At 50.6% G+C, this 13,817-nt stretch overlaps 4 protein-coding genes across 4 annotated transcripts; 2 read left to right on the forward strand and 2 right to left on the reverse strand.

The window, feature by feature from the left end:
* Nucleotides 1–55: 55 nt before the first annotated feature.
* On the forward strand, nt 56–2,170 carry VE01_10371 (uncharacterized protein). The gene is made up of 2 exons (XM_018279770.2): nt 56–1,586; nt 1,645–2,170. The coding sequence occupies exons 1-2, from the start codon at nt 130–132 to the stop codon at nt 1,823–1,825; spliced, it is 1,638 nt and encodes a 545-aa protein (XP_018125337.2). The 5' UTR covers nt 56–129; the 3' UTR covers nt 1,826–2,170.
* Nucleotides 2,171–2,247: 77 nt separating this feature from the next.
* Nucleotides 2,248–4,397, reverse strand: VE01_10372 (uncharacterized protein). The gene has a single exon (XM_018279771.2). It carries the CDS (start codon nt 4,311–4,313, stop codon nt 2,343–2,345), a length of 1,971 nt encoding a protein of 656 aa, XP_018125348.2. The 5' UTR covers nt 4,314–4,397; the 3' UTR covers nt 2,248–2,342.
* Nucleotides 4,398–8,843: 4,446 nt separating this feature from the next.
* On the forward strand, nt 8,844–11,146 carry VE01_10373 (uncharacterized protein; the record flags this gene model as incomplete). The annotated part of the gene is made up of 4 exons (XM_018279772.1): nt 8,844–8,942; nt 8,989–9,313; nt 9,362–10,266; nt 10,322–11,146. 4 exons carry the CDS (start codon nt 8,844–8,846, stop codon nt 11,144–11,146), a joined length of 2,154 nt encoding a protein of 717 aa, XP_018125352.1.
* A 439-nt stretch (nt 11,147–11,585) lies between these two features.
* VE01_10374 (uncharacterized protein) lies at nt 11,586–13,816 on the reverse strand. Its single transcript, XM_018279773.2, has 3 exons — nt 13,720–13,816; nt 13,236–13,655; nt 11,586–13,180 (listed from the first exon to the last, which is right to left on the reverse strand). The coding sequence occupies exons 1-3, from the start codon at nt 13,761–13,763 to the stop codon at nt 12,004–12,006; spliced, it is 1,641 nt and encodes a 546-aa protein (XP_018125351.1). The 5' UTR covers nt 13,764–13,816; the 3' UTR covers nt 11,586–12,003.
* Between the last annotated feature and the right edge of the window lies 1 nt (nt 13,817).

The raw sequence follows: 13,817 nt of genomic DNA on the forward strand, positions 1-13,817 counted from the left end.
TTTGGGCGGCATGAGTAATGGACCGTTCCTAACCGGCACCATCATCAATTGGTGACTGCTGTAAACCCCACCACAAGGCTGTAGAGACAACGCATTTCTCTACACCTTCCTATACAGGTTCTTCCTCCAATGTCAAGACTTCTGGCGCGAAACATCTTCAAGCAAACTAATGCCCGCTTGAGTACATTTACAACCTCTACGATCTGCCACAGTTCCTCTATATATCCTCTCCGATCTATTATCCCAAGACCTCTTCAAAGCAAAACTCCATCCATACGCTCGTACTCATCTCAGCTCTTGACAGCAGAACAACGCCGCGAGCACCAAGCGCAGAAAATGGCCCCACAACTGGACGCATTCTTCAAGGAGGTCGACGCCCAAGCCGACCACTTCATCGAGCGCCTTCGCCAGGCAGTCGCCATCCCCTCTATCTCAGCTGAGGACGAGCGTCGCCCAGATGTTGTGCGCATGGGAGAATGGCTCGGGAAGGAGCTCGAGGCATTAGGCGCTCACGTTGAGCTGAGGCCCTTGGGCCCCCAGCCACACAAGGAGCACTTGATGCTTCCTCCTGTGGTTGTTGCCAGATACGGAAACGACAAGGCGAAGCGTACGATCCTCGTTTACGGACATTACGACGTCCAGCCAGCTGCGAAGGAGGACGGATGGGCGACGGAGCCCTTCGAGCTCACCGTCGATGATAAGGGACGCATGTTTGGTCGTGGCAGCACTGATGACAAGGGCCCAGTTTTGGGATGGCTCAACGCTATCGAGGCTCACCAGAAGGCTGGGATTGACTTTCCCGTCAACTTGCTGATGTGCTTCGAGGGCATGGAGGAATACGGCTCTGAGGGTCTTGATGATTTCATCAAGGAGGAGGCTGGAAAATTCTTCAAGGATACCGATGCCGTGTGTATCTCTGATAACTACTGGCTCGGCACCGAGAAGCCCTGCCTCACCTATGGTCTCCGCGGCTGCAACTACTATTCTATTGAAATTTCCGGCCCCGGTCAGGATCTTCACAGCGGAGTCTTCGGTGGTTCCGCACAGGAGCCTATGACCGACCTTGTCCGCGTCCTCGGCTCTCTGGTCGACACCGACGGCAAGATCCAGATTCCTGGTCTGGCCGACCTCGTTGCCCCCGTCACCGAGGAAGAGAAGGGTCTGTACAAGGACATTGCTTTCACTATGGACAACCTCCACGAGTCCCTCGGCTCGAAGACCACGATCTTCGAGGATAAGGAGAGCACACTCATGGCTCGCTGGCGCTTCCCCTCTCTCTCCATCCACGGCATCGAGGGAGCTTTCTCGCAGCCCGGCGCCAAGACCGTCATTCCCGCCAAGGTTATTGGCAAATTCTCCATCCGCACTGTGCCCAACATGGAGAGCGAGGACGTCACCCGCCTGGTTAAGGAGTACGTTACCGACGTTTTCGCCAAGCTGAAGTCTAAGAACACGCTCGACGTCAGCCTAATGCACGACGGCAAGTGGTGGGTCGCGAGCCCCAAGCACTGGAACTTCAGCGCCGCCGCCAAGGCAGCGGAGCGCGTATGGGGCGTCGCGCCGGATTTGACCAGAGAAGGTGGAAGGTATGCTTCTGACCCCACAGAACCCACGCTAACTTGGCGTTTTGCTAACAGGTTGCAGTATCCCCGTCACGTTGACGTTTGAGGAGGCAACCGGCAAGAATGTTCTGTTGTTACCAATGGGCAGCAGCACGGATATGGCGCACAGCACTAACGAGAAGCTCGACAAGAGCAACTACCTTGAGGGTATCAAGACCCTGGGCGCTTACCTGCATTACGCGGCTGAGGAGCCGATGGTTTAAATGGGTGCGGTGTTGGGATGGAAGCAGCCGAGAATTATGGTGTCAGCGCCACTAATAGAGGAGCATCCGTAGCTCAGTGAAGCTTAAATTGGGGATACAATGGTAGCCACTTATAGCTTATTATAGTAACCCTTTCGGCTATCTTGGGATATCCATCACTTCAGTTCCTGGATGAATGGTATGGCTCATCATATGCTGTAAAATAGTAAATCAAGTGTATATCAGAGCTCTCTTGTAGTAGTTGTTTAATATCTTGAACGTCAGGTATGGCTTTTATGATTAGGGTGGAACGATATAGCTTGAAATATGATCGAGGTAATTTATTAATCTATATATATTTTTGCCTGATTTAATCGAAGAAATATATTTCACATACAGATCATAATTATAATCTACCGTATTATTTTTAGGAACGAATATTTGTTCTAAGAATTATATTTTCGACTCTAAAGATATTTATAGCAATATTCCGCACACATGCATATTAACATTTACATTTGCCTCGCGTCATAACTAATTACTTCTTCTCCGCAAAATCCTTCGACACCATTGCATTGCAGATGGGATGGTAGAAGCCCTTGTTTGCCTCATAAGTCTTGAGGGCCAACTCCCTATCTGCCGATGCAAACTTCCTGTACAACGGGCGCACAAACTTCATGCGTCCAACGCGTCCTAGCAATTCAGCGGTTGGCGCGTACGCGTTCTCATCCTTGGCCAGAAGCCCGAGCTGCAGGAACCTGGCGGAGAGCTCGACGTTTCGCGTCTTGAACAGCGAATACGTGTTGCCCAATAGAGTAGTCTGGCTGGGGAGAAGCGGGGACCTGGAGAAAGAAGTAAGAAGCGACTCGAGGAAGACGACAGTCTGGTTTGCGGAGAAGCCCTCGATATCCTCGGGCGAGGGCTTGAAGTTTGTCGATGCAGTCCAGCGGTCAGCCAGAGCGTAGGCCTTGTCCACCAAGCTTGTGTCAAACTCTGGCTTTGGTGGCATCCCTGGCTTGTAAAACCACGCATCCCAATCAATTTCCTTCACCTTCTCCGCCGCTTGGGCATCGCCAGAAAAGAAGTTGATAAGAGTATCTTTAAACTCAAATGAGTCCAGAGACTTCTGGGCCCACGTATTAAAGTAGTGAGGGATAAATTGATCGAACTTGTCCTTTCCTACTAGCTTCTCGATATAATAGAGGAAGTGGAAGCCCTTCTCGTAGGGAATGGTGCTAAATGCATCATCGGGGTCAAGGCCCTTCAAGTCCGGCACAAGCTTTGTGTAGTCATGCTCGCTTCCAAAGAGATTAACTGCATCCTCCAGAGCCTTCCAGCCGATGATAGCTGAAAAGTCGCGGTACGATTCCCCATGCACTGCAGCCTGGAGCCGGCGCTCCAAGTACGTCGTCCATCCCTCGTTGAGCCAGAAGTGCTCCCACGCTGCTGCTGACACGAGATTTCCGCTCCAGCTGTGGCTAAGCTCGTGAGCAATCACGTCAACATTCTCGCGATCGCCACTGATAAGAGTGGGCGTTGCGAACGTGTAGACTGGGTTTTCCATACCACCATATGGGAAGCTAGCGGGGAGTACCAGGACATTGTATTGACCCCAGACATACGGAGAGATGAGTTTCTCGGCGATTTGAATGAAGTTCTCAGTATCCTTCTCTAACTCCCACTTTGATGCCTCGAGCTCCTTGGGGGAGGCGGCTACGGTGCTCCGCGGTCCGATTTGAGCTGTTGCGATATCTCCAGATGCGAGAGCAAAGAGATATGCGGTCATGGGAATGTTCTGCTTGAAGTGATAAAGCTTCGCTCCGGTCTTGGACTTGAAGTCAACGCCTTGCTCTCCCTCAACGGGGACTCCGCTGGCAATCACGGGAAGAGTTGAGTGGATGAGGAAATCGTAGGTTGATTTCACATCTGGTGTGTCTTGGCAGGGAAACATGCTCCTTGCGTGGATGGCTTGACACTGAGAGAACATATATGGCGTGTCGCTCTTGGTTTGGGCAGGTGTGAGCCATTGCAAAGCTGTACACTTGTCGGTCGTTGAGACCTCCATTGCAAGCTCTACCACCTGGCCTTTGGACTCTCCACCTTGGATCTCAATGATCAAGGCAGAGCCAAGTGGCCCCATCCTCGGAGCAACTGACCAGCTTCCGGACTCTGCGAGTTGGCCATTGACGGTGATAGAGGTTACGTCAACGTAGCTAGTGTCAAGGATAATAGCCTTGGACTCCTTCTCAGTCAACGACTCGAGTTGCAGCGTCACTGTTCCATCGAGCTTCTGGTTCTTAAAGTCAATGAAGAGATCAGCAATGGTATGCTTCGTCGTCCAGCAGTCATAGTTGGACAGAGTGCATTGGTCACGGCGAGTCTTGCTCGCGATTTCAGTAGTAGCCATTCTTCTGATTTGGGTCTTTGGAAATGGGGCTCGAGCAGCTGTAACCGAAATTCTAGTTGGCAATGAGGCTAGAGATCTCGTCAGGGATATCAAAAGCTTCATGGAAACAAGCCCTAACCCTTCCTAATGAGTGTTTTGTAAGTTTTTGGTGACTGTTTTTAGTGACTGTTATCACCGATACGGAAGGTGGTCGTTGATTCTTGTGGTCCATTTCGACGGCTTGTCTCGGCTTATTGGCTGGCGAGTTGGTGCCTCAGAATTGAGGTCTTTTCGTAGTATACATCTGTCATTGGCGTCAAAATCTACCACAAAACAGGTCTATGTGGAATCACCAAATACTCATCTAAGCTGCACGTATTCGTATTTTCATATTTTCTATCATATTCGAAAAATATCCCAGCGATGGTACTGATTAGTTAAGTTCCCTCTTTTGGTAGGTTGACCAGCGGACGTGGACTTGTCCATCCTCTCCCTCATCACATCAACCTTTTACTTCTCCCGTTTCATACCCCGAACTCTTGTTTCCATTCATTTTAAACGTCTAACGCCGGCAAGTTGTTTCCCGAGCTATCTCGTCACGGCGATGCTTGTTTTCAATATTACACGACACAGCCAGGAGCCGCGCATGGCTAGCAATTTGAGACGCGAATTGCGGGATTCCTCCCTCCCGGCCACATGGCTCGTCGCACGGTAGTTGTGTGATGCTAAAGCGAGCACCACGTTCTGGTTTATCTACCATAACGATGATCTACTTGGCACGAGCGTTTCACATCAGCTTCAATGTTTGACTCGGGGATATCAGTGGCGAGTTCCCCGAGTCAAACATCCTGTTAACATCAGATCCAAATATTGCTACTGCTTGGCAGATCGCAGATCGGGAATTTTTGGTAGAGCAGCGAGAAGTTGCCTTGCATCGTGAAACAAGGGGATGCGATAGTCGTTCAGCGCTGGCTCCGGCAGTGAAGACTACCGACAGCTGATCGAGGATCATTGACTGAGTGATGCGTATCCAGCTTCTTAATGATCAACCGATACTCTACCCTTATTGAACCACTTCACACAACATGCAGGAGTTTCCTTACTCCGCAGTTGATCACTTTGATAGAATTCGCGGCCGTCAGACGTTTGCTTCCGTATCCTGGCCAATGGTGTGACTACAGCCTGGCTCTTATATGTTCTGTTATACGCAGGGAAGCTTTTGGCCAGCCACCAGAATGCAACGGCCAAGTGCTTGCATGATCTTACTGAGCAAAGATCAGATTGCAAAATGGTACTCTAGGTGCCGATGAGAAATTACATTGCAACCCCCTTGGGATTTTCCCCACCACAAATGTTCAGAGATACATCTCTTTGACCTCTTCCCGACAAGACAAGTTGGGGCGGGAAGGGCGGGGTCTCGAGCGGGACGGCTTTGGTTACTGAGTTCAGCCTGGGTCCATACAAAAGACGTTACGTTCAAGATACGAGATATTGGTACCCGCTGGCTCTATGCTGAATTGTGACAATAAGCTCCATGGACCAGAAAAACCATGGATCAACTCTTGCGACACACTATGTTTTATCTGCGCCAGCAAGTAATTGGAATCACCAAATAAGCTGCCAGAGTCTATAGCGAACTGATGGGGAAGCTTGGGCTCTATGATAGCTCCGACCCGTGGCACCATGCACTGGGTAATATTCCGCCCTTGGTTTAATATGTCGACCGACTTTGATCGTTTGAGGGCGTGCTGTTCATGAACGTGGTTGGAGGGCCTTATTACTGTGCTCCAAAGCCATGACATGGTAATCCCCGTGAGGGGCTCGAGTGATGTATCTGACGAAACCAAAACCCCTCCAAGGCTCCCGCTCATGAAGGGCAGCCTCCAATCACGCAAGGGAGGCTGCCCGAACTGATAATCAAGTCCGATGGCTATGAGTGCATCTCTTTGAGAAGCACGCTTTTCTATTGAATCATGTGCCACATATGAGCTGCCTCAATGAGCACATCGCATCAGTGTGTGTGCGGGATGCTCTGAAGATCGATCAGGCGGTCATTGAAATTCAGCGGGTGAAATATCGTGAGGGCCGTGCTTTGCATACATGGACGGGATTGCCGAAGGGGTCGATGCGTTGCGTTGCTTTGAGAGCTTGATCAACCCTCCAGTTCAAACCAATGGATTGTCCGATGCCGCAGCTGCCCTTGTTGATCTTGAATAGAGGCAGTAGGGAGCAACATCACAAAATTTACTCTCACATACTTGATTGCTCATTTTCCGCGTGTTCTTTGCATTTTACGAGTGAGGGTGGGGGAGGAGGTGGCCACTCTGCCCCGCTTCTTGCCAAGCCTCATACACAACTTGACACAATACCAAGTGAAGCACAGATGGTTATTTTGTGCATCTTCGTTCATGGGTGTATATCACAGTAGCACTTATCGATTGGCGGGGACTTAGCTGACTCTACTGCCGTGGCCAAGGACAAAAGGAAAAAAAGGTCGGATGAAACCGCACAGATTTCCGAGCTCTTGTAGAGAAGACGCGGCTCGCAAGACAGGGCTGAGGTCTTCACCTCCTTCATCAAGCAATATGATAAGATTATGAAGGGATTTCCTCAATGGTGTCTAACTCGGACATCGTCCGACTGGATGGCAGTCTAACCTAATATTACCACGTGTGACCTGACCACGTTTTTTCGTCAAAGTATACTGGATACACTTAGATCAAGTCATACTGCACGCACATCGTGAGCATTTGTTCATGGACTTCGAAGCCATTGCATCTACCATGTTGACAAGATCAAGATTCTAGTAACAGGAAAGTAACGACAGAGTCTCGAGTATGTTTTGTGCTGCTTGAAACTTCGTTTTAAAACCGAACTCTCCATGAATTCGTTCCACGCCAAGCAGTTCCGTTTCATCTGATCTATATGCGTGCCCAACACACACCGCAGGAACATGCAGTTCACGGGCACGAAAATGGCCCGAGCGCGTGCTGCGGAGGTTTCGAAAAGTGGTGACTGACCAACCCCTCTCCATGACCCTGCAGTAGAAGCAGGCAAGGATACGAGCATCGGTACGAGGAACGATGGCAACTCTTCACGAGAAGGCTGGGGCGCATACGCGCATACGACACTTAGTAGGATGTAGTATAAAGCATGGTTTGCATCGACCAAAAAATGGCCCTAAATGGGTTCCTCCGTCCCGCCGCACATATGCAGGTGCCACTATTGTTGCTGTGCATGAATGAACGGCCACTGTCACGCATCCTCTCTAGGAGCTATGATCATCCTCTGATTGAAGGCATTCGGGTTGTGACCCTGCGTCCGCCCGAGCCGTATCACACCATGTGCCATCCATGCTCCTGGAGGATTTCTTACGCTCACATTGAGAAACGTGCGCGATTACTCGACCCAGAGGATATTACCTGTCTGACTGAGCAATTGGGTTGAATATATTGTTGGGGTTTCATGAGGAAGAAAAGTTGCTACCCGGGTGAAAGCTACTGTTGGATTTGCGGGGGATTCTTTGGAATCGCCAACTGCTTCACCAGATGAGAGAGGCGCGTAGAATAGGCCAGCTTGAAGCAATCGGAATGGAAAGGGGGCATAACCTCTAAAATTAGTCCCCAATGACGAGCAAAATCCAGCGTCTCGGGTCGCGCGCGCCTTTAGCATGGGAATCCTCATTGCCTGGATGCAACCACTCAACACCTACATTATCTGCCATCAGCGTAACGCTTCCTATCTTCGTGTTTTCGAATGGGCGGCTTGCTTTTCAGATGGGAACCCACACTTTTTCGAGCCCCTAGAAGCCCGCTACCGCAAGTCCAGATCTTCTAGTCTGGCCATTAGCCTAAGATGGCTTGGGAAGGTCACTTCCCAGCGCTCAGGTGCTGTAACGGCGGCAGAGATTCTGTACGATACCCAGGTCAACGGCCCGTTTCTCAGAGCTCAAAGTGGGCAGAGCTGGACTTTTGGTAGTATTCAACTTCCGTTTGCTCCTGTTCGCACAGGGGTAAATGTCTGTGCAGAAACATTAACCGAGTTCGCTCCTCCTCATGAGTGGATAGCTCGGATGGCATCCTAGTGCTGCCCATGCATATAGCAGGGAAGAAACGACCACTGCGACCGACCTTTACGCCTGTCACGGTCTTGGCGGGCGTCCCAGCGTACCTTAGTCACATCCACCGAGTTTCACATGTCTCATCTCTAACGATTTCACTCTTCCCGTCATCGACCAATGCCCCGCTCGCCACCATTTCTATACCCTAAACGGTAGGCTTCCCGTCCAAATGTCGGCGGAACAGCGCCTGGAACCGTAGCGTAGATGCTAGGGCGTCCGGGGAAGAGAAGTTTGGTCTCCTATCCCGGACATATATCAAAACAGGGTTGGTTATATATGGGTGTTTATACTGGTAAGCAGGGTCTGATCGCGGACCTGCCAGTCATTATCTTCGCCACATATTAAGGTCTCAATCTCAGTTGTGGGATTGAAACCTCGCTGCGGAATATGTGACGGTAGACAGTGGGGTGTCTCTGTTTCGTCGATTTATATTACGACTTATGCTATATAGCCTTTAATACTGTTTTATATGCCCTTTCTGCCTTTATCTGGAGCAGCGTCTTCCCAACTTGCAGGAGGTATCAGCCTCAAATATGGCTCATATTGCCGACTTAATGATCGACCCCGCCTCGATGCTGGCATCAAATAAATTCTCGTCGCGAGAGTCGTCACCGCACACTACCTATGAACGAGTGAGAATTCCGCAGAATCTACCACTACAATCCTAACCTTCGATAGAGCCAAACGCCAGAAAGAGGACTTATAGACGGAAAGGAAAAGGATAAATATGTGTGGAGAATGCACCAACCATCCCAACCACCCAGATACCAGCTATTTCCGAGTTCGAGTCAGGAGAAACTCGCCATAACCACCACTCTCGGTCGCAAGACTCCTGAACTGGACCAAACATTACCAAATGCCACGACAGCTAAGGGGAACGCGGCGGAAGGGCCCAGCCCTACTAATGGCTTGAAGAGGGAGCCAAGTCTCGGGAGACGACGAAAGCCCAGCGTGACGGATTTGGGACACATGGCAACGGTCCAGGAGGTTGCGATGGATTCCCGTAAGCTGCTTGGTTCCTTATAAAGCATTTGTTACTGACGAACGTTAGCAACTATTCCAGGGAGGTTTCCTGTACACGAGCGTTCAATCAGCGCCCCAGGAGAGCCAAGCTGGAGGCAACACGTCTTTGGGGAGTCAATGTTCTCTGCCATCGAAGGGCCAGTAGTGGACATCGAGCAGCGCCGTGTCTCGAGAATACAGCTCCAGCGCCGCAATTCTGCTTCACCGAGCTCTAAGATGCACTCTAGGCTTGGTAATAGGCTGGCTCCTCTTATAATCCCAACAACTAATATGAATGACTCGCCCGAAAGAGATACATTCCCCAAGAGAGTTCTCAACAGGCTAAGTGAGCAGAGCTCCCTCAGCGACACTCCGCCAGAAGTGCCACCAAAGTCAGCACGGATGCTGCCCGAAGCGTCTCCTCAGTCCGGGCTGGCTTCATCAGTACCTTCGTTACCTTCTGCTGTTCCAACCGTAACTCCATTCACACCATTCACTCCGATGTCCGATTTCTCAGCGTCTACTGCAAGTTTGGTGCCTCTAAAGCTTGCTCCTGTAACAAGCACTTCTTCTCCTCAAGCCCAGGGCCGAGCATCGCCAGCACCAAAGGGGACCCGTAAGCCAAGCCCAACTCCAAGGAACCATACCAGAGGCCTCTCGGAGTCATCGTCATTTTCCGCCGTGACTAGACCAGGCCATAGGCGCACAGAATCAGAAGCTTCAATTATGGACCGTGGACGGCCAAAGAAGCGCGCGGATGGATCATCTATCAAAAGCGCCACTACGAAGGCAAGCGAGCAGAGGGCTTTTATCACATTACCCACCGGTGTCAAAGCTTCTGATGCGTCGTCGAAGTTCTCACCGCAAGATATCGAAGCTCTAAGGCACCAGGCCCAAGGCCAAGCTGCGCAATTCGAAGTTTTAGCTTCAAAGGATGTAGGGGATTTATCAAGGGTGAGCTCGCATTTGTTACCTCGTATTATGAAGTCATCGACTAACATCTCTCTAGGAACTCCGTGCTCTTGATGAACGCTGCGAGTATCTCCGTCGGACTCACCGATCTCTCCGGTCTGGCCGCCGCAACCTCCATGACCGCATCTGCAGCTACCTCCGGTCACCACGTGTTGCGCGCTTCTCGCATGATGCCATCTTAAAACAGGAAGAGGCGCTCTCGGAGCTAGACGCCAGCATCGATGATTGGGTATCGAAGCTGGAGTATGCGGAGAACCGCCGGACGCGTGTTCGACAAAAGCTTCTCGAACATGTTGCTGCCGCCTTGATGATGCCCTCTCAGAGCAATGAGACAGATAACAAAAATGTACCCGAATATGAAGCTATAAATATCCTACAATCCCTCGCGACAGCCGACCATACACCACCGAGGTCGCCCACTAAGGCGCTGTCACCGTCGCCAATTATTAACCCGTCGAAACGACGTGCATCGCCCGAGCCAGAAGCTCCAGCCCGCCTTGCGCGCCCAGTGCCACCTCAGCTATTGACATCGCCTCCTCCACCACACACGCTAGAGAACGAGCCATTTGGCGAACGGCATAGAGATAGTCACAGTACGGCAGGGAGACCGAGTGCCGAGAGCATCCGCATCTATGCCGACTCAGATGTATACGCACTACTTGCAGACGTCGAGCAAGAGATACACAGGATGGGTCAAGGTTGTATAGAGGAGGAGGTTTTACTATCGCAGATGAAGTACGAGGCACCGCCGAGGTGCGAAACGCCCAAGAGTGGAACTTCGAGGAGCGGGACACCGACCGGGATAGAGAGAATGAAGGGGCTGGTGAAGGAGCAGTTGAGAGTTGCGGGATTGGTTGGCTAATTAGAGAGGAGGAATATTCTAGACGATGGCGACGATTATTTACGATTTCGATGTACGTTGAGACAAGCACGCGCGACATGCGAATCACGGCGATTACGATATGCCTTTGCCGGCGCCGAAACGACGGCCTTTCTTTTCTTGGTCTACTTTAAACCTTTTACCATGGCTTCCATGCTCTCGCGAGTGTAGTTTGCTTATATACCTTCTGGCGTGCGCCACACTTTTTTTCATTTAACGGTCTTGGGTTGGTGTTATGGGTTGAGGGGTTTGGGAGGTCTAAATTTGTTCAAGAGCCTGCAATTTAAGAATCTACAATTTGTCTTTGACTATGCAAAATCTACATATTAAAGCCTTCGGCTTCTTTACTTGTATTCGTGACAGTACAAACCGTTGTAGAAACGAAACAACCCTGTCGAAGTTTCAGATTGTATTGACAAAGGGGCAGGTATCCGAGCGAGAACTTTCCTGCTCGGTAGATGAAGTTGGGCTGGGAACTTATTACATAAATTCTAAAATAACCAGTGTTGTAGCACGAGGACTAAAGTCTTTTTGGCCTTAGTGCCGTCATGTAGGTGATGATATTATATATGGTTCTGTGGTAAGAGATGTCGCCATGCAAGAAATACATTCCGGAGAATTGCGAGGCATTAGGTTTTACCGTCGCAGAAAACGTGCTATTTTGTATGGATATCAAAGCTCATGTATTTAGCAAGTTTTCACTTTTCGTCCTATCCTTCTAATGCCCATATGGTTTTATGACATCAATGCCGCCAAATGATGCTTTCATCAAGACTCCGCATCAATCATTAATTCCAAGCAATGCCATGCCATCCGTAGTATGTCCTTCCCGCTCAAATCTAACAGCGGACTTCAACTCCACCTCTGCTCACAGAGAGATATTTAACCCCTTTGTACGGCTTTACTCCATCACCCAACCCCCTGCTCTTTCTTGAGTCTATAACCAGACTATCGACCTTCAGGCCACTCGCCAACCACCCCTTAATCCCAAAACTAACCCTCGCACTTGTCGGCATAAGCAGCTTATTCCTCGCCACTGTTTTGTCATCCTTCTCTTTAACTTTCTCGGCATCCACCTCGGCGGCCCTTGGCGAGGATGCACCCGCAGCTTGGTACCCCTCAGTTTCGTCATATTGCTCAAATGTAAACGCATTACTGCTTCCCTCGTCATCGTCGTCAAAATTTCCTACCACAGAACAACGCAAAGTAGCTGTTCCTGCACCAGCCTCCTTGATCGGTATATGCCACTCCAATGTTTTAGCACCAGGTGCATACGTGGTATCGCCCCTGGATGCCCTGATCTCACTCAAATTGCGTACATCAACTGGAATAGGTACCGTGAGTGTCAGACCCTCCAAGTTCGATTTCGGTGTGCTCCCGCCACTACCAAAGGCCGAACCGGATGTTGATCCGCCGAGGCGGGAGGACCTTGCTCCCAAAGAGGAGATGGATGAGTTGCTCTGACCAGGCCCTGGTGGGGGAGAAAGTAGCAGCCGTACTTCGAATTCCGAGCCAGTCGGTCCAAGGGATGTTTTGACTTCGATGGAGACAGGGAGCTTGAGGTTGGTGTTGCTTGACGAGCTGGTGAGGGAACTCGTAGGCAGGGGAAGGAGGTTAACTTCGTATCCCGCAAGGATAAACCTCCCATCTGGGGGGACGAAGCTCAGTTCGCCTGGGTTGCTCCTCCAATGTGCTAATCTTACGCACGGGTGAAAGACCGGCAGTTCCATTGTGCTGTCGATATTGTGCCTCCCAGAGGGCGAAGAGAGCGATAAGAGGACATCCGGCACGCCGGAGACCTTAGCAGTAAATGCGATTGATCCTGTGGCAAAGGCCGAAAGGGGCCGCCCAGATGGCGCTATTATCACAGACAGAGTTTCCACTATGTCGACGTAAAGTTCGTTGGATGTGTGTTTGACGTTTGCTCGTCGCCAGGGAAGTGCTGGAGTGGAGGTGGGGCCGAGAGAAGATATTCCTGGCATTTGAGTCGGGGTATTCGAAGAAAACGGCGCATTTCTGGAGAACTAGTTAGTATATTCCTCATATAATGACAGTTTGAGGGCCATTTCACCCTGGAAGATTTATGCCACCAAGGAACTTGCCGATCCAGCCTTCTACTTCCACGAGATCCCGGAGCGCATTCCCCTCTGTGGTCGACACCACGCCAGTGTCACACATCTCGTTGAGAAGTTGCGCGACAACATCGTAGCTGCTTTCAATCTTGCTTGCTAGTAATGGCGTCCCTAGAAATTCTTCAAACACGTCTATGACCCGGTGTAGAAACTCGAGGGCGAGGAGAGGCTCGATCTCGGACGAGGTTGTGAGGAGGAAGAGGAGGTTCGCATGTGACAGGTTGAAAAGTAGCGTGGGGGGGTTTGTATTTGGTAGATATATTAGTGACGGTCGAGGTTCGGGGTGTGCAAGATATAGAGGAAGCAACTGTGAGGGCGAGAGTGGGCGACCAGTGTAGGTATGCGACAGGAGGGGACGGCTGTATGAGAGTCAGTTCTGCGAGGAAAGGGAGGCTGGAAGCTGGCAGAAGATGAACAACTTACTGGTGATCTTCAAAGATATGGAGAGCCTCAATAACACCACTCATCCTTGGTGACGGGGAGAGTTTCCAGGGACTCTTGGTCGTGCGCGAACGTGGAAT

The sequence above is a fragment of the Pseudogymnoascus verrucosus genome (assembly GCF_001662655.1).
Source record: "Pseudogymnoascus verrucosus strain UAMH 10579 unplaced genomic scaffold scaffold_80, whole genome shotgun sequence".
NCBI lineage: Eukaryota > Fungi > Ascomycota > Leotiomycetes > Thelebolales > Thelebolaceae > Pseudogymnoascus > Pseudogymnoascus verrucosus.